The sequence below is a fragment of the Corythoichthys intestinalis genome, chromosome 20 (assembly GCF_030265065.1).
Source record: "Corythoichthys intestinalis isolate RoL2023-P3 chromosome 20, ASM3026506v1, whole genome shotgun sequence".
In the NCBI taxonomy this organism is placed as follows: domain Eukaryota; kingdom Metazoa; phylum Chordata; class Actinopteri; order Syngnathiformes; family Syngnathidae; genus Corythoichthys; species Corythoichthys intestinalis.
The window spans coordinates 26217326-26237071 of record NC_080414.1 but is presented as its reverse complement, the minus strand read 5'-3'; the positions used below and the strand labels follow the sequence as shown (position 1 = coordinate 26237071).

At 38.3% G+C, this 19746-nt stretch overlaps 1 protein-coding gene across 2 annotated transcripts in view; it reads left to right on the top strand.

The window, feature by feature from the left end:
* The window catches only part of kcnh2b (potassium voltage-gated channel, subfamily H (eag-related), member 2b), a 373189-nt gene extending 353443 nt beyond the window's left edge, over positions 1-19746 (top strand). For both annotated transcript variants that reach the window (XM_057824262.1, XM_057824263.1), the window contains 9 exons: positions 1808-2060; positions 2690-2883; positions 3953-4055; positions 4164-4309; positions 4398-4542; positions 4618-4807; positions 7782-7887; positions 8014-8103; positions 10783-19746. In XM_057824262.1, coding sequence (XP_057680245.1) covers positions 1808-2060; positions 2690-2883; positions 3953-4055; positions 4164-4309; positions 4398-4542; positions 4618-4807; positions 7782-7887; positions 8014-8103; positions 10783-11196 — 1641 coding nt within the window. In that variant the 3' untranslated portion in view covers positions 11197-19746. The remainder of the gene's footprint in view (positions 1-1807; positions 2061-2689; positions 2884-3952; positions 4056-4163; positions 4310-4397; positions 4543-4617; positions 4808-7781; positions 7888-8013; positions 8104-10782) is intronic.

Sequence of the window (19746 nt, the reverse complement as noted above, 5' to 3'; positions counted from 1 at the left end):
TTTTTATACAAAAATAATTACAGTACATCCGAAGCAAATGATTATAACAATATATGTGAGAGAAAAAGCATGTTATTTTGCCTCATTCAAATCTGAATATCTGAACATTTAAATATGTAAACTAAAGTGCAATCACATTCGTAAATGAATGGCTTCTGGTTTTTGAAATGTAAATAAACCAATCTGTTGTGATAAAACACCAAAATCGAATAACTGCATTAACCATCAAAGTGAAGTCTAACTGTAACTGTAGTCTTGAAACAAATCTGAATAAGGAAAAAACATTCCAATAAAATAATGCAAACTGGTTAAACTAAAAAGAGTAGCTGAGATCTGTCATGACAGAACATCGCTTGCTTCAATGATATCTGGCGCCATCTAGCGTCGTGAATGGGGAGAGTAGCTGAGATCTGTCATGACAGAACATCGCTTCAATGATATCTGGCGCCATCTAGCGTCGTGAATGGGTATAATGTCTGGACCACGAATATAAGACGATCCCCACTTTTTCAGTGTTATTTCAATGCCAAAAAAAACACCATCTTATATTCGGTCCAATATGGTAATAGTTACTTAAAGCAGATGTGTGCATTAAGTAAGGTTCTTGCATAAATACTATGTTTCATTTTTTGAGTGTGGTTACACATATTGCATGTAAAAGGTTTGAATAGGAATTGCTTAACGTGTTCAAGTAGGTTATTAACTCTTACTTAAATCAGTTGTGTGAAGCCACTTGAAATAAGGTTGTTGCATAAATACCATGTTTCATTTTTTTGAGTGAGGATGCAAGGGAGAATACGGGATGTACGTAATGGGGGTGTTTCATGCACAATTGTGCTCTGAGCAGTCAGTCAGAGTTATGAGTGGTCCAAAATTGCCACCTAACAGGACTGGAGGCTCCCAATGCTTGCAACAAACACATTAAAATTGCACCTATTCTTCACAATAATAACACTCTACGGGGCCGGCCCACATTGTTCCTGGAGAAGCATTCACAACTACCACAGCTTAATTTTGCAGTGAACCTCCAGAAAACAATAGAGATACACTGTTAAAACTCACAAACTGCTGACGTGTGTCGTTTCAGGTAAAGGTAGACACTTAATGAAGCGCAGACCTCCAAAAAGTTTGTCCCATGACTGTTCTTAACTGTATTTCATTTAATACAACTAAAGTGAGCAAACATTGTTTGTTGTGGATTCGCTCTTTCTTCACTGCAATGTTCTTCATAGATTTCGTTGATTTATTAGTTTTAATTTTGTCGAGCTTGTAATTTAATTTCACAATTTAGCTCATAACAAAAAACAAAATAAAACAAAACTATGCAACAGCTTTTTTGGCACTTCTCTTTAAAGCACCAGCACTTTTTTGGCACTTGTCTGTTAAAGAAATAGAGAGGAAAAACGCAGCACTTTTTTGTTTTAACCGTGATCTTGTAACAAAAAAATAACAGTTCTGAAAGTTTCCGCAGAATTTAAACATTTGCTTCAGTGATTATTTTGGGTACTACTACTTACTAATTTAATATTCATTAATCTGCTACTTATGCTTATGGCATGTATTCATACTCCTCTGTCAATTCGACAGCTGTGTTTCTAACACTTTTAACCTTCCTTCTTTCCCATTGTCTCCTCACACTCCTTACCGTACCTTACCCTTCTTGGTATTTTCTGCCTTTTTCCCCATGACAATCTCAATCCTTGTTCATCGCCTGCCCAAATCTTCCTCCCCCCTTCATTTATCCTGGCTTCTTTGGATCTTGTCCTCTTTACCCTTTCCCTCCAATCCCCACCAACCTATCCCCCAGGTGTTAAAAGGTTTCCCAGAGTGTCTTCAGGCGGACATCTGTCTCCATCTCAACCGGACTTTGCTGCAGAACTGTAAGGCTTTTAAAGGCTCCACCAAGGGCTGCCTCCGGGCATTGGCCATGAAGTTTAAGACCACCCACGCACCCCCGGGTGACACGCTTGTCCACGCTGGGGACGTCCTGACTGCTATCTACTTTATATCAAGAGGATCCATAGAGATACTAAGAGGAGACGTTGTGGTTGCAATATTAGGTAACTGGTTTTACTTTTAATTAAATTTCTTAAATCTTATACTTAAATTCTCTTGATAAATTATTCAAATACATTTCGTTTGAGTCAGTCTTATGCAAGCAACAAATATTAGTTATCGGCGCCCTCTGCTGGTTATGATACTAATGTGTACAGTACATACAGTACATAACATTCTCAGACAAACAAACAGATTGGATAGAACTTCGGACATGACTGTCTTTCCACTTGGACCTTTAGTCCCAATTTATTTATACCATGGAGATGGAGTCCTATATATGAATTCAGTTCAATGACCATGAATGGTCTCAAGAGAAGAAAATGGCATGCTACTCTAATAAATGTTGACATTTTGACCAAATGTACCATGTCCAGAATTTTTCTTAACATTTCTCAATATAGTCGGATCCAGTTTCCCTAAAATTGTCTAATAAGATCAGGGATGGAATTCATTTTTAACATGATGTTTTGGTGACCTTTCTAGCCAGAAGAAGTCATTTTAACATAAAATGTATTCACATATAGAGACAGTATTAAACAATGTGTGCTGCAGACAATTCATTTCATGAAAGTCGCTCTGGCAGAGCTTCACAGTGTTGCCATTTTCTCATTTATCTGCCTGTTATTTTCAGGAAAGAATGACATATTTGGTGAACCTATCAACCTGTATGCACGACCCGGAAAATCCAACGCGGATGTGAGGGCTTTAACCTACTGTGACCTTCACAAAATATTCAGGGAAGATGTTCTAGAAGTGCTCGACATGTATCCTGAATTTGCAGAACACTTCTGGAACAACCTGGAAATTACTTTCAACCTACGTGATGTGAGTTTTATAAACAAAAATGTACTGTATATTATTAGTATTTTTTCTCAAATGGTATAGTCATAGACTTCATAATGATATTGACAGGACACTGGGCCGATTAATAGGCGGCCTGCATTGTTGGCGTGGCCATTAAAGCTGACCGAATGGAATCACAAAGAATTTTTTTTCGTTGAAAATTCTTGTGAATAAATGCTTAAATCACTGAATTCTTTGTAGATATGGACGTAAAATAGTCAGGATTCTTGGTTAAAAGAAAAAAAAATACGCAGTTAGCATTTATTTTACGGGAATATGTCGAAGTACGATGCTCGTCTGTCAGTCAATGTGGCGGCCGCCATATTTAAACAGACCTTTTCCAGTGAAAATTGTTGTGAATAAATGCTTAAATCCCTGAATTATTGATAGATATGGATGTTAAACAGTCTCAATTCTTGGTTAAAAGCAAAAAAAGAAGAAAAAGAAAAACGTGCAGTTAGCATTTATTTTACGTAATATGTCGAAGTACGATGCTCGTCTGTCAGTCAATGTGGCAGCCGCCATATATAAATAGAGTTTTTCTGGTGAAAATTCTTGTGAATAAATGTTTAAATCCCTAAATTCTTTCTAGATATGGATGTGAAACAGTCTTGATTCTTGGTTAAAAGCAAAAAACTGTGCAGTTAGCATTTTATTTTACGTAAATATGTCGAAGAATGATGCCAGTCTGTTAGACAATGTGGTGGCAGCCTTACAACAAAGAGCTTTTTACGTTGAAAATTCTTGTGAAAAAACGAAAAATATAATAATTCCCTTGAATCCTCGAACAAATCAATCCTGAGACAATCCTTACTGTTTGTATGCGGTACAGCTTTCATACTTTTTCAACTTAAATCCGGTGTTGGATCGCTCCATGTGTCGCTGCGACCGACTGTGAATAACTGATGCAGATTGTGGGATGGCCCCTTACTTGAAGGCGTGGCGCAGTGAAGCTCGAATCTGACCCTTCAACATCATTATGAAATCTATGGTATAGTGTATTTTAATCCCTGCTATGCCATTTTAAAAATCTGGCTATGTCTCTTTTCAGACCAACATGATCCCTGGCTCTCCCAGTAGCGATGAGTCTAAATGTGGGGGATTCAACAAATTACGCAGACGCAAATTATCATTCAGGCGACGCACCGAGAAGGGTAACACATCCTCTTTAAGACTTATTGGAACTAATTTTTTTACCAAATGATAAAGTAAAAAAGCACCTTTTACAATTTTTCTTTTCCCCAACGGGATTCCTTGAACAGATGATGCCGATGTTGGTGAAATTAAAAAGACCCAAAAGTCTGTAAACAGAAGAAGAGAGAGGGAAGCGTCCCACAACCAAAAACGTCAAGAGGCAGCAAAGAGGCAGTATCGAAGCTCAGTGTCTTCCCATTCTAGTGATGATGAGGTATAACCAACCGGTCCCCCTCCCTACACACAAACAATTTCTTTGCGTCGTCCCTTGTAAATCACATAATTGTAACCTGATCTCGAAGGGTGAGGAGTCTGTTGTAACCAGCCTTGCTCCCTCATCGGCAATGTTGGAGAACCATCATGTTCAGGCAACACAGAAAAACTTCACTGAGAACACAGACGTGGATGGAGAGGTCAAGACTGGCAACACTTGCAATGCACTGTCAGGTAAAAATGTTGTTGCATTTATATATTAAGGAGCTTTAATATTTCATTCAGCCTCCGCCTCTCTTTTTTCTTAAGGGGCCCTCTCAGGTGTGTCGAACATCTTCAGTTTCTGGAATGAAAATCGAGGCGGTGGTCAGTACCAGGAAGTACCCAGCTGTAGCATAGCCTCTCCCCCTGCCCTCAGCACACCTTTGCACAGCTTGAGCCGCCAGCAACGCAACCAATTGGACACACGCCTAGATCTGTTACAAAAACAACTTAACAGGTACAAATAGCTGAGTATTTACTAGTGAACTGTACATGCAGTGGCGTGCACACATACTGTAGATGCTAGGTGGTGCTCAGGCACTGGCCCTGTCCCTTTTCAAGGTTAATTAGTCATGGTCATTATTATGTTCGTAATGCAAGTGCCCTCCCAAGTAGGGTTGGGTATCGAGCATCAATGGGATCCGGGACTAACACTCCGGTTCACCCGGTACCGTTCAATTTTTTTTAATTTCAATTCCAAGTTTTGATGCCCTGAGCGCCGACCGGAAAAAATAGCTGCCGAACACCACGAAGAAGAAACAACATGAGGAGCTAATTTAGTTTAGTACAAAAATGCGTTGCTTCGCTTCACACAAATGACGACAACAAAGTAACACAATAAACACACCGATATTATATCAGACCCTCTGTTAAAACGTGCAAACTTACAGATTTTGTTTTATCAAGGGTTCCCAACAAGTGCAGAGGAGCTGTGCAGCTTCTGTACACCTCAAGGATTCTTTTCCAAATAAAGTAATTTTCTTTTCGCCTGCTGCTTCCAGTAAGTCACCAGTAGGGGAAGCCAAGCGCACATAGCAAAACCAAAGAAAAACTGTAGAGTCCGGAGTTACAATAGTGACATCTTGTGGGCAGATGAACAATATATCAGTCTAGAAAGAAATCCAACTTAAGATAAAGGTACAAAACACCTTCAAAACATCTTCAGCCCTTAACTAACTCGTAGACCACAACAACAAATGATGCAATACAATAAATGCCTGCAGCATAAGACACTCTAACACATAGGCAAAAGAATATGTGTAAATGTTTCCTCCGTGAGCTTTTGAAAAATAAATATCTTAGTGGAAGTGCACTCCTGTGGAAAGAAACTTCATCATATTCAAGTTCGAAGACTGATACTGTACAATCTAAAAATGGCCCTATGAGGAATTCATTGCAAAGTTAATTGAAAGTTAATATCAATTAATACAAACTATGCATTTTTTTACCCTGCCTATTAAAAGAATCAGAATCGAGAATCGTTTGGAACTGGAATCGGAACCGTTCAAATTCAAACGATGCCCAACCATACTCCCAAGTGCTGCAGCCAGAATCACTGTGGGAGCGCCCTCTGTCCTCCAAACGCGCAAACACACATCCTCCCGTGAGGTGTGTACCGCCCATTATTTGTCAACGTTAACGCGCAGCTTGGACACGAACTTTGGTAGGCGGCACATTATTTGCATCACGAGCTGCACGTACAATATCTACCATCCACGGCTGTGCATACAGCCCCAACGCAGAGGTAACACATAATGAGCCAAATCTCGAGTATAATTGTGTGCGCCCTAAACCTCTGTTAATTATTTTTCTTGTGACGTAGCCTTTCTCTCTGTGCAATTCTCTAAATTAGCCGACTGCCCTGTCCCACCTGTTAACCAAGCTAGGCTAGCCGCTCGCCATAAATCAATTAATAGATGTGGCGACCAGCACACAACCACTGTCGGTAGAAAAAATAAATAGAACTATATATTATAGCTCAATATTTAGTCATGTGTTTACCTGTTTAATTTAAGTACTGCTATTTCAGGAGAATGTTGCTGCTTAACAAAATCTAATAAGAATCCAAATAAACACACACAAAATATATACTCTAATACCCCCGGCTGAGGGTTAGGAAGGAGAAGATTCAGGAATGCATCTCTTTAGAGGCCACACGAACTTATGGACGTTACAGTACACAATTTTTAAACTCACCTGGAGGAAGTGAGACTTGATTGCATGTAGAATAAAGTGAATAATAGACTCCAAGAAAACTGTCGGTTCCCTCGTTTGACTATGGGCACACAGATACACTGTTATGACAACAAGTTTAAAGCAGCCTATAAGTATAATTTATTTGCTAAATACCAAACATAAAATTAGTTGTGTAGTGTGTGTGCCGTGTTGTACTGTCACCAAGCAGGTTTATTCATGTTGTTGGTCATATTGTCGAGATAAACCATAGTGAGATTATCGGGATCTTCAAAACATGGCACCAAGGAGATTGTTCCTTTAAAGCAGGAATAATTATCATTTGCACTGTTAGTATTTTATTTCGGCTGTTACCATGTTTTGTTGACCCTTGCTAGCACGGCCGGCCCAGCATATATGCAGACTATGCAGCTGCTTAGGGCCACCACTAGGGGGCCCCCAATCTGGCAACCGCATTTTATACGTTGTTAATGGAGCATCGTGAATAATGTAGCGCGCATTGCCATTTATCTATGCAAAAATCCATTTTCTTGTCATTACAATCTGGCAACCTGGGGAGTGACGTTGAACCTGCTTTGCGATGATTGGTGCTCAAACTTGCTTGGAAAATAGATGCACAAATATGTCGAAGAGAATTTATCCTTTGGAGCAGAGAAACAAAAGAAGAAGAAAATCGGAGAAGAAAAGAAACAATAGTATCAAGGTAATAGAGCATGTTGTTGAAGTTGTTGTTGTGCAAGACACTCCGACTTGAACGTTGTTGTCAGCTGAGCTTGTCAGTATGTTGTACAGATGATGATTTCCCCAAATGTACAATTCAATGCTTGGCAATGTCGTGTACATTATTATGAGATCAAGAATCAAGAAAGATGCACATAAGGTTACAATTTTATTCCATTTTTACAAAAATATGGGCTCCTTGGCATTATTTTGCTTAGGGCCCCCAAATGGCCTGGGCCGGCCCTGCTTGGTAGTTTGGAATAAGTTTCTATTTATTTAAAAACATATCTGATTATGTAGTAAATCTGTAATGTTTTTCTTTCTTTCATTAATTCACATTAATTCACATTGTTCTAACAAGGCAGCTGGGCTGGCAGTTATATACGCCGCAAAAGGTGCCCTTTTTTTGTGTGGTTTTTTACCTCTGAGCACCTGCCTCCCAAATTGTCTGTGCACGCCACTGTGTACATGTATGTGCAGCACCTTAACTGTGCATATTGTGTTCATATTGTGTTCAGATTAGAGAGTCGCATGTCAGCAGATATTGGAACGATCATGCAGCTTCTGCAGAGACAGATGGCTCTGGTTCCCCCTGCGTATAGTGCTGTATCTTCACCGCCTCAGGTAGAAATGTAACAATGTACAATTTATGCACAAAGCACTTAGCAAGACATCTCAAACAAACCCAAAAAAATGCTGTGAATGAATTGGACAACAGTTTATGCTGTAATAATGCTATCTTATTCACAGGCCTCACCATGCGCTGATCCAGGCACTGGTGAAAAACAGGTTCCGCCTATTTCACATCTAGAGACAAACACGCTGACCTCCGTATCACAGGTAAAATACATTTTCGACATATATTTTGTAACAGTTACTGAGGAGCTTCATATTCCTGTAGAATAAAGTGCCCCTACTGCCATGTTTTGTCATTTTGGTTTCAAGTGAATTGAGGAGCTTCAATTTTGACGTGTGCTTTTATACTGTGGTTTTTCGGCATCTATACGTAATAACCTTTTTAGGTGGCTGTCAGTGTGTTTGTTTGTCCCTACACTGTACTATCATAGGTGACTGAGTAAATAGTATGAAGAAAAATACAAGCTGAATATTAATTATTCACCATTGGTTAGGTGTGTGGAAAATGCAGATGACTCTCCTGACACAAGACTTGAAAGCATTCTGACTCAGTTCTCTGGGTGTCTCCATGATTGATTTTCAATTCAGCTATAGTTTGAAAAATCAAGTAATCAATCAATTTGGAATCTCCAAAAATGGATTCAGCACGACGTAGATAAGATGTAGAGAGATTGTATGATTGTTCTTATCACTTCGTTGATCACTCGTGGAGAAAATTATAACAACCTGTCAGCCTGTGTTGATGTGAGGTATAGACTGATACGCCGGCCACTTGGGTGATCAAAATGAGGTGAAATTACAAATTATATTACATTTGCCGAATACTACAGAATACTGACACGGATTTTGTTGTTAGAAGGAAATACTATGCAGTTGAACATTTGGACACATGATTCCATTTCTTGTTTTATTTAAAACGATTGGTGCATGTGCAAAGCAGCTCAATATATCACAATTTGTAAAATGATTAGAAAAATATTAACAAAGGTTGAGCATACGAGGATGTGTTATCAGACAGCAGAGCTTAAGGGAGCTTCTCCAAACTTTCACCTGACATCACAGAGCCCCTCGGCGGCATCCAGACGGACTTTATCCTGCTGTCCTTGGTAATTCCAGCTCCAATAGTGTATCTTTAACTTGCTGCAGTTAAAAATCTCGATCTTGGATCTTGGGATAGAGCTTATGGTCCGCCGCGAGGCGAGCCACCGTCTCCATCCCCAGCCTCTCGGCCGCCCCCGGTAGAACGCACGTAGTCTCGATATATGTCCATCAACGTACAGTAAGTGTTGTTGCGAGGCACATCAACTTATCTTCCCTGCCTAACAGCATTTTCCACCTGTAAACAAACGAACAAAAAACGTGTAACACTTGCATTTATGCGTTGGCATAATTGTGCCATTCAACACGTACTGATTAGCAACAGGCTAGCAGCAGATACAGTAGTTGTAGTAAATACATTAAAGATCATCATAATTACAATCATCATCGTATAGGGTTGTTCCGATCATGTTTTTTTGCTCTCGATCCGATCCTGATCGTTTTAGTTTGAGTATCTGCCGATCCCGATATAATTCCAATCATTCCTGATCATATACATTTTGGCAATGGATTAAGAAAAAAATGAATAAAACTCAAAGATATACATTCAACATACAGTACATAAGTACTGTATTTGTTTATTATGACAATAAATCCTCAAAATGACATTTACATAATAAACATTCTTTCTTTGAGAGGGATCCACGGATAGAAAGACTTGTGACTTTGTATATTGTGACTAAATATTGCCATCTAGTGTATTTGTTGAGCTTTCAGTAAATGATACTGTAGTCATGCCCAAATGCATGATGGGAAGTGGAACCATGACTGTGCGTAGTGCTATCAATTGATATATCTTCTCTGTGTTGGCAAATAACATAAAGTGTTAAGATAAAGATCAATTGCTACCTTGCTTCCCCACATTGCTTCCCATGATATTTCTAATCATAGGGAGAGGGATTGTAAGGTTTTAGCCAATTAAAAAAAGGCTCCAAAGACTGCCAGAATTCACTCTACTCATTTTACGCTGATTTTTACCTCTCTATATACAGAGAATATATACAATATATATATGGGGAAAACCCATTGGCAGTGTATCAAATACTTGTTCTCCCCACTGTAGGTAAAACGGCGCCATTACAGATTGAGCGCGACAATGCGTGAGTGGGTCGTGCAGCGCATGCATTAATTGCGTTAAATATTTTAACGTGATACATTTTTTTTTTTAATTAATTACCGCCGTTATTAGGATAAATTTGATAACCCTACCTTAAGCTTAAACTAAAGACTCTGGAAGAGTGAAACATATTACGTCTGTAACGGTAAATACAATTAGAAAACGATTTAATTAAATAAATATATATATATTTAAAAAAGGCATGGCCGATATTTTTTTGCCGATTCCGATACTATGAAAATGACGTGATCGGACTCGATCGATCGGGATTCCATCGTAATAACACTATCAAACGCAACAAGTCGCTTCATGCACAAGATTTTATTTTCAGTATTTTTTGAGCACCGGACACATGAAAATGCAGGGATAGGAAGACTATACCTTCCATAACGCAGCAGCAAGATGGCTACAAAAACACCAGGTCTTTGAGGTGGCACGAGCTTGATTCCACATCTGCCTTCATGAACATGTTTTCCTCCCTGTCGTGATGATGGATGCGGAATTTCCAAATTGCCTTTTTTAAGGGATTTTGATGGGTAATGTTACTCTTGCTCCACTGTTGTTTTGAATGGAGAAATTCTGAAACAAATTACTTGCAGACATGCGGAAGTAAAGCGGAAGTACCTCGGAAACCTGTCTCTCGCTAACTTTTGTTCCCTTTCCCCCAGATCTTGGATTCTCAGGACTTTGAGGAGTTCCCAAACACATCTTCTGAGTCTCGAGAACTGCAGGACTCATCTTTTATCAACACCAGCCAGAACCTACACTCCTCTGGACAAAGCATTTTAGGACATTTGCATCTTGGAGTTGGATTGGAATCTGGAGGTGCAACTGTTTCAGAGCCAGCAGTAGATTTAGATTTAGGAAATGATGCTGGATCAGGTTCACAGTCTGGGCTAAGAAGATCAGGGTTGGAATTTTGTTCAGAGCTGTGTATCGATACTGGGGCTGAGCAAACAGAAGCAGTGGGAATATTTTCCCAGGATTCTGAAACACAAAGGAGGTTGTCACTCCAAGAGTCACATACACCTCAGGACTCACGGACACCACAGAGACACGGGTCCGACCCAGGGAGGAGCTAAGAAAATGTGAAGGATGCAGAGAATGTGAAGGTTCTACACTGAGTTAAAGAGGGAGATGTTGTATCCTACTGGCTCTGTTTAAAACTTTGGAACAAAACCCCATCATTATGACCTCAAAGGCCTTTAAGACCTTTAAGATCAATCCAGAGGGTAAAGGAGGGTTGATGCCTCTCTCTTCCAAGAATCTTCATTTTCCTTAGGAACACCCAGAGCTCTTAAACTGTACAACCATGATTCAACTCCTACCCCCCAAAAAGAGCAGTGAGGTGTTCTGTCACGCAACCCAAATGGAGATTGAGTGTGACATCACCACACTCTCAAATGACTGCAATCCTATCTTAACCTTAGGAGTATCCCTTTACTGCTGAATGACTTATCACGGACGAGCAAAGAGAAAAAAAACAGCAGACCGAATAACAATGAAACAAGTAGCCATCATCTATTGCACTGAAACAATTATTCTAGTCTATGTGTCAGTGGCGCTTCCAGAAACTCACAAACCGGTTGGTGAAAATATAGTGTTAGCTGGCCTAACAGGAAACCTGCTGTCCCGTCGTGTCAACGGTTCCTTGCCCCCGATGTCCTGCGCCAACAGGTGGAGAAAATGCTCCCCCCCTAACTCCCAAGAGCACACTTGACTGGCTGGTTTGCACCTCAGGGTGGGAACTGGAGGGTTAAAAAGCCATGAATTTTCTTGATGAACATATCAGCTGCCCTACCAGAACCAATGTTGACATTTGCTCATGGGTGACAAACCCCCAACATACCTAGATGGTGTCACAGACAGTCATGTAAATTGGCAAAACGTAAAACTTCCAACATGAAATCCCATCCCAGTTTTCTAACTAAACTTTGAGCTGAGAGTTGACGTCCGCAGTGGGTTTAATTTATCATTGTTGAATTTGCTACCTCAGATTACACTGGTCCATTGTTTTTCACCTAAGCACCAAGAATGCTTATAAATTGTACATAGCAATCATGAGCTACTAAAATATACACGTTTGACAGTTTACGACCAGACGAATGCGCCATTATTTCGTGTACATTACAATATGCAAACACTGGCAAGAAGAAATGAGAGAGTGCGCTTTATTTTTGTGTGTGTTAAGTTTAAGTCCAAAATCTGTATGTATGTCTTTCCGTTTGCAGAGCATAACTCGGTACATCGGCTTCGCTCACTGCAGATAAACACTGGTCTCACTTTTTAAAAGAAGTTTTCTTAATTAGGGTTTGTTACTGGCAACTTGTTATTTCTCGAGGATCTAAGCAGCACATCCCTTTAATATGAAGTTACAAAATGGTTAAAATGCTATAAGTGTCTGCCCAGGACTTTCTAATCCTTCATCATAACATTTAAGAATTTATAACACCACTTGGTACATTATTATGCCAGAGATAAACACTGAATTCTTACCAAAAACATGAGAACATTGAGGCATGACGATGCTCGGACACAGGGTGAGTGTAACACCACTTCTTTCATTTCTTTTCATTGCTCGTATAAAATATGATGTCCCAACTCATTCAACATAACCTTTTATTATTTTTACCCCCGGTTTCATTTCAAGTATCCTTCAAACAACGTGGGCCTGTAAGCATTTGACAGCTCAGGCTGTGCAGTTTTTATAAGCATATCATTCTTTTGTCCATGGCTTGCCAATTGACATTGGAGTAGGGCTCCACAACACCAATGATAACCAATTATATATCACTCTTAGACCCTCTAAAGCTAGCTTTTTCTATCATTGAGAAGTCGAGTTTACCAAATGTTCGATTCTACAGTACATGTTCGAGAAGTGTGATGGCCACAAAGCCTAAACTGACACTGAAACGCATTGATGGACGTTAAAACGTCTTATCAGTAAACAATTTTACAACACATCCATTACCCATTTGCTAAAAATTGAGGACAGTAAATCGTGACATTTGGGGCACCTGCACATTGATTTGACTTCACAGTGAGTCAATTGTGACCATTATGATGCACATAAATTGTGCATATTTATAGCTTTACCATTACAAAATGATACCTCATCAGGTTTCCAATAGCTTCGTGCGGGGGTCAGCAACCCGCGGCCCTAGAGCCGCATGCGGCACTTTAGCGCTGCCCTAATGGCTCCCTGGAGCTTTTTTAAAAATGTTTGAAAATGGAAAAAGATGAGGGAGGGAGATATATTTTTTGTTTTAATATGTTTTTTGTAGGAGGGAAAACATGACACAAACATTCTTCTCATTCATTAATATTGTAATGAAGTTAAATTTGAGCCGGCATCTTACAACAGAGTAGTCACATAGTGCGTCATTCTCTATAGCAGTGATCCCCAGTCTGTGGTGCTTTTGCTAGCTGGCCGCAAACAAATAATAAATCATTTGTTAACAACCGCAATTTGGCCTGTGCCTCTTAAGACATCAATATGCCTGTCTACTCTATCGACTAATCCAAGTAGAGATTTGTGTACGTCGCCATCTAGAGGCCATCTAGGCCGCCATTACTGGGGTGTTTGCACACCTATAGCAGCCAGGCTTCAGCCAATGTAAACAACAATGTTAGCTGCTGTGTGCTGTGGGCGGCGACATCTTTGGACAGCTTTTTTTTACTGGGAAAAGGCCACCTGTTGAACCAGAAGAGGAGCCTACAACCAAGTCAATTCTGCATAATTTGTGGCTAAAAGCTATCAAATGAGTTAACAAAAGCAAATGTACTGAGAGTTTCATCCCTCGTGTTAAACCGTATTGCTAAAGGCAAGAAAACTTTCACAGTTGGAGAAGAACTCACTATGCCTGCGACCAAGGATATTTGCTGTTTTAGAAGAGGCAGTTGTTAAAAATGGTTGATTCAGCGTATGGAGAGTTATATTTTCCGTGCACTTAACGTTCGTTTATAGCCCCGTGGTGTTATTTCATATATTATTTACCGTAATTTTCTGCCACATATTGCTGTTGTTCTGTCAAAATTTGCACCCATAGTATATTTTACTCCTCGTTTACATTCAGTTGGACTCTCAGTGTTATCCAAAGGTGCTAAACAAGTTACATCATAAACATACATGTGCGACATGAATATGGTGTAAATAAATGCTTAACGGCACATCGAAGACTAACAGTGCGAGAGCGGCATGCAGTTGAGTTGTGTGCAGCCAGCACAGGATGTGTTTGAGGGGAACTTTTCATGTCCGTCCATTATCAGACATAACTAATATTCCTTTATTTATAGAAATTTTGTAGTGTTTACTTTAGAACCGCTGCATTAGCGGCCATTTTTAACATTACGCGCATGCGTAGAACCGCAAGATTGTAATTTCTGATGAGGTGCAAAATCTCATAGAATACCGGTCGGTGAAAAAAAGGCCCACATTACACCGGTCCGTGGTGAAAAAAGGTTGGGGACCACAGCTCTATAGGATGCCCTGCAGGGAAAATAAACATTTAATCATGAAGGCTCATTATGAATTTGTAACCAACTTAGTCAATTTGATAGTAGGCTGTAGATACATACAGCATGTGTTGCCTGCATGATAATGCTTATATAAGGCTTTTAATTTTTTTGCGGCTCAAGTCTTTTTTTTTTTTTTTTTTTTTGTCTAATATGGCTCTTTCAACATTTTGGGTTGCCGATCCCTGGCTTAGTGCAACTTCAATATTTGTAACTGACACAGTTCTATCCTCAGATTCAGCCCTGACTCAAAAAGTAATGGGTAATGTCCATTAGACTCTACTCAAAAAAAAGTAACCGGCAATGTCCTATCCACCATCATCCAATCCTATCATCCATCCATCTGAATTAATGCGCTTATCTGTGATTCAGATTGTAAAATCTAAGGGAAAACATTTGTTTTACTAGTTTTTACTTTGTATTTATTTGTTCTTTAACACTGCAACCAATGTTTCTATTTCAATAAGTTATGTCTTATGTGAATATTGTTTTTAACACATTTGAACAAACACAAGGGTCACACAACATCACACAACTGCTTGTACTAGACTTCAGAAGTTGCACTGTAATGGGCAAATATTTTATAAAACAGTGTGGTGTTTTGCAGTGCTCAAACAAATGTACATTAAAGAAAAAATGCTTGAAAGTCGCACAATCTACAGTGGTAGGCCTCACATTCTATGTTTTAAAATAATCAAAGGCAGCCCCCCCCCCCCCCAAAAAAGTCATATATCCAACATTGACAAATTATTTAAAATATTTACATACATTCACAACAATTTTAGCAAATTTTCAAGATTTCTAACTTTCCTCCACGCCCACTTTTCTGTGATCGTCTTCCCTGAAATAATTTGTACATGAAGTAATGGAGCCTCCAACAGGAATCTTAGTGCAATAGTCCTTTAAACTGATTTGTAGCAGCCAAAACACTTCCATTTAGTACGTTTTAGCACTTTATAGTTTAATCAGTGCAAATGTTTAAGAGAGACTCAGGAATGTGTCCTTTGGTTCATTTTTCCTTTGCCTGATAATCAAAGAAGAGAGTCAACTTTTGCAGTCACAACCTAAAACTTTAATTCTGGTGTTACCCCTTTAAAGCAACATTTTGAAGATTGTACATTGCTGCTTGCTGGTCGAAGCAAATTTATTTATTTATATTTCGAAATATTTTGTTGTCTGAGAATTATTGAATGATTTGTAAATGTCGAATCACATTTCTGCCGGATTTCTTTTTTTTTTTTTTTTTTTGACCAAATTTGGGATTGATGAACAAGTGACTGATGTCATTTTTGTTACGTGATTAATCTCCAATGATAAAGGGTTATTATACTTTATGCTCAACGTGTCCTCATAAAAGTTGGTAATTGGAGTACAGTATGTGGCTGTCACGCCTTGTAAAGGTGCACTTTTAATATAGAATCAAAGCAGAGGTGGGTAGTAACGTAACTTTTTGAGGAAAATGTACTTTTAAGAGTAGTTAATACTTGAGTAGATTTGTGAAGAAGAAACGCTACTTTGGGCTACACTAGACATTACGTTTTTCCTTTCTATTCTGCAAATGAGTTTTTATTTTATCTATTTATTTACTGACTGACTATATATTTATTTACTTTTGCCAGATATGCCAACAGTAGCGCTACCAGTTTCACCATTGAGACGTCGCAACAATAATCACATGACACCATTATACCACTCTGACTAAAGCTTGCCATTCTGTGATCAAGCCGGCGTGTTCAATCATGTGGTGCCTTTAAAGCACCGTAAATAATTTTAAGTATTTGACAGAGAGCGCTGCCATCATCATGACTCGAAAGCACGGATTTTAACCACTCTCCCAGTTATTATTTGGCACCAATTGACTACGGAGATATGATTCTTTTAGTTTCAGAAGAGGAAATAAGTTTTCCCCACTAGGGGGCACTCATGCTTGTTGAACGAATGATGCTTCATTTCTGTATTTTTTTTCTCTCGCTTTGTATTTCTTTGGCTTACTGTGGCTATGTAGTAGGGTATAGACTTATTCTACTTCAAAGTATAGTAATAACAGTTCATATAGACAAAAAAAAATGACATTGCTTATAAAAATAGTAGTTACTCACAATGTTACTCATTACTTGAATATTCTTTTCACCAAATGCTTTACTTGTACTTGAGTATATTTTTTGGCTGACTAATTTTACTTGAGTAATTAACGGTACTCTTACATGAGTAAAATTTTTGACTACACTACCCACCTCTGAACCAAAGCAAGTAGTGATACTTTTGATTCGAAACCTTTGAAGGATGTGTAAACAAAAATGTTGGTTGGACTTCAAAGTTTTAGCCAGCGTTGTAGCAGGAATTGTTATGTATTTGCACCTGTCAGGTGGAAAAAAACAATTTTTAATAGTAAAAATTAGGGCTGTCAAACGATTAAAATTTTTAATCCAGTTAATTACAGCTTAAAAATGAATTAATCGTAATTAATCGCAATTCAAACCATCTATAAAATATGCCATATTTTTTCTGTAAATTATTGTTGGAATGGAAGGATAAGACACAAGACGGATATATACCTTCAACATACGGTACATAAGTACTGTATTTCTTTATTATAACAATAAATCAACAAGATGGCATTAACATTATTAACATTCTCTTAAAGCGATCCATGGATGGAAAGACTTGTGGTTCTTAAAAGATAAATGTTAGTACAAGTTATAGAAATTTTATATTAAAACCCCTCTTAATGTTTTCGTTTTATTAAAATTTGTAGAATTTTCAGTCGAAAAATAAACTAGTAGCTTGCCATTGTTGATGTCAATAATTACACCATGCTCACTCATGGTACTAACCCATAATATCAATTGGACCCAAACGCCAGCAGAAGGCGCCAAACACCAAAAAACAAGTAACAAGCGGACATTAGACTATTGTCATTTTATTCTGTTTGAGCGGGGCATGTGCGTTAATTGCGTCAAATATTTTACCGTGATTAATTTAAAAAATCAATTACCGCCCGTTAACGCAGTAATTTTGACAGCCCTAGTAAAAATATTTTTTCATTTATTTATATTGCATTGCCGGATTCACAATTTTCATAAGTCAAGCACCAACATTTGTCCGTTGTCTGAAATTAGCAGAAAATTCCATAGGTGTTTTTAATATTTTAAGAATAACATTTTTTTTTTTTTCGTTTTTTCCTAAAGAAAAATCATACCTCCCCAAAATTGGAAGTACCGGTAAAATGAAAAAATTGAGCTGATATTCTCTCTCTTTTTCAGATTCCCTTTTACAGATCATACAGCTCAGAAATTGTAATTCAATTCTGTTTTTCTTTCTCTTAATAATGTTTGATACGCCCCCAAAATATTGCTTCCAGGCAACAGCCACCCCTATGTTATCTTAATGCTGCTTTTCCTTTTCTTGTGTGAGATTTGCCTACAACCATTCAAGAGAAGCAGAGAGATGCTTTATTTTACTTCATATTTTAAAACCATTTCTATGTACAGTATGTGTTGTGTGTCAGTGAGGCCTATAACTAAAGACTACTGACTTCATATATCCAGCAAGAAGTCAATCAAATAACATACGATTTTTTTTTTCTTACGGGTTAGTTTGCTTTCCTTGCCATCTCATGTACTGTAGCGAGTGTTTTCATTTTGTTTGTTTGAGTACAATAAGTCACCTAGTGGCCTGATCTGTAATTTAACATTCAGAACTATGACCTCAAATGTAGAATGTGGTTGTATCTTTATTTGACCTTGTGTCAGTAGAACTAAGCGTAATATTCAATGTTAGAGAATACATTATGTAATGCATACTGCATCTTAAATCGTGAAGGGTAAACAGTGAAAAACAAGACGATGAATTTGCACCCGAATGGGTAATGTTAGTGCATGAGATGGAAAGGTTTGTTTAAATTAGAAGTCTTTTAAATCCCACTTGAATATGCATTTATAAGCAGTGAAAACAAAACATACTCTTAAACTAGCGCCTGCGCTCTCTGTCACTCGCTTGCTAGCTCTTCCACACATTTGGAGCTTTTTTTCAGCTCTATTCAACTTTCTATGAGTTCCAACAGACTTGTATACTGTATGTAGATATTTTGAGCACTTAACGTTTACACAATACTGGATCTACTTATGTCACTCTTTGTCTGTACATACCAACTTGTACTTCTTGTAAAGGTATCGAAACTTTGGCACTCGTATAGCCAGCACTATGCAGAAACTGAAACATTTCTTTGGCATGCTTTGAAATGCAGAATACTATAGACGATATTGTGAATAAAGTTTGCTCTGATTTGTTAAGAGAAAACTTGCCCTATTGAAGAAAAAAAAGTGGTTAAAGCAGATGATGACCGGGTTAAAGACTTTTAATAATGTGCACATTTTTACTTGCATGCTGCACTGAAAATCTTGCAGAAATGAGGGGATTTGATGTGCAAAACAGCTGACTTCTGCTGTATGCTTGCGAAGTGTATGTTGAGTGGATCATGGAAATCTTCCAAAATATGGGAGAGTCATATTTATATATTCAGTACAGTACACATATACGTACTTACCTCTCTCAGATTATGGGAGAAAGGGATACTGATTAACTGCAAATAAAGTAATGTAGAAGATACAAGTTTATTGTATATTTGTATCTTTGGGTGCAGACAGCTGTAATGGAGTGATGCATGTATGGTAGTCCTGGACAGAACTGTTCCCTAACTTTTAGGAGCACTTGATTTCGGAAGCCTACTTAAAAGGAAGCTAAATGAAGTGCACCTTAATTACAAACCCTGGTTTAACCCAGCTCAGGGTTTAAAGGTTAAACTCTTGGAATGTCTGTTGTTAACACATCTGAGTGCAGTTTTCAATACATATGCTGTATGTTGTGTTTTACCATGGAATTCCAGTTCTAATTTGTTCAGACATTTGGCTTGAAAATTAATGCGTTTTGTGATGGTCAAAGGACAGTCACTGAAATATTGAATTATTGATTAATAACAATCACTTCCAGTATGAAGAGATATAAAGTTCATTCTTATTCCATATCATATTTTGGAAAGACTTGAGGGAAAATTGTGCAGCTCCGGGCTCTGATTGTGTGATAGCATTATCAATGGTTGAAGTTTATAAAATTTCAAA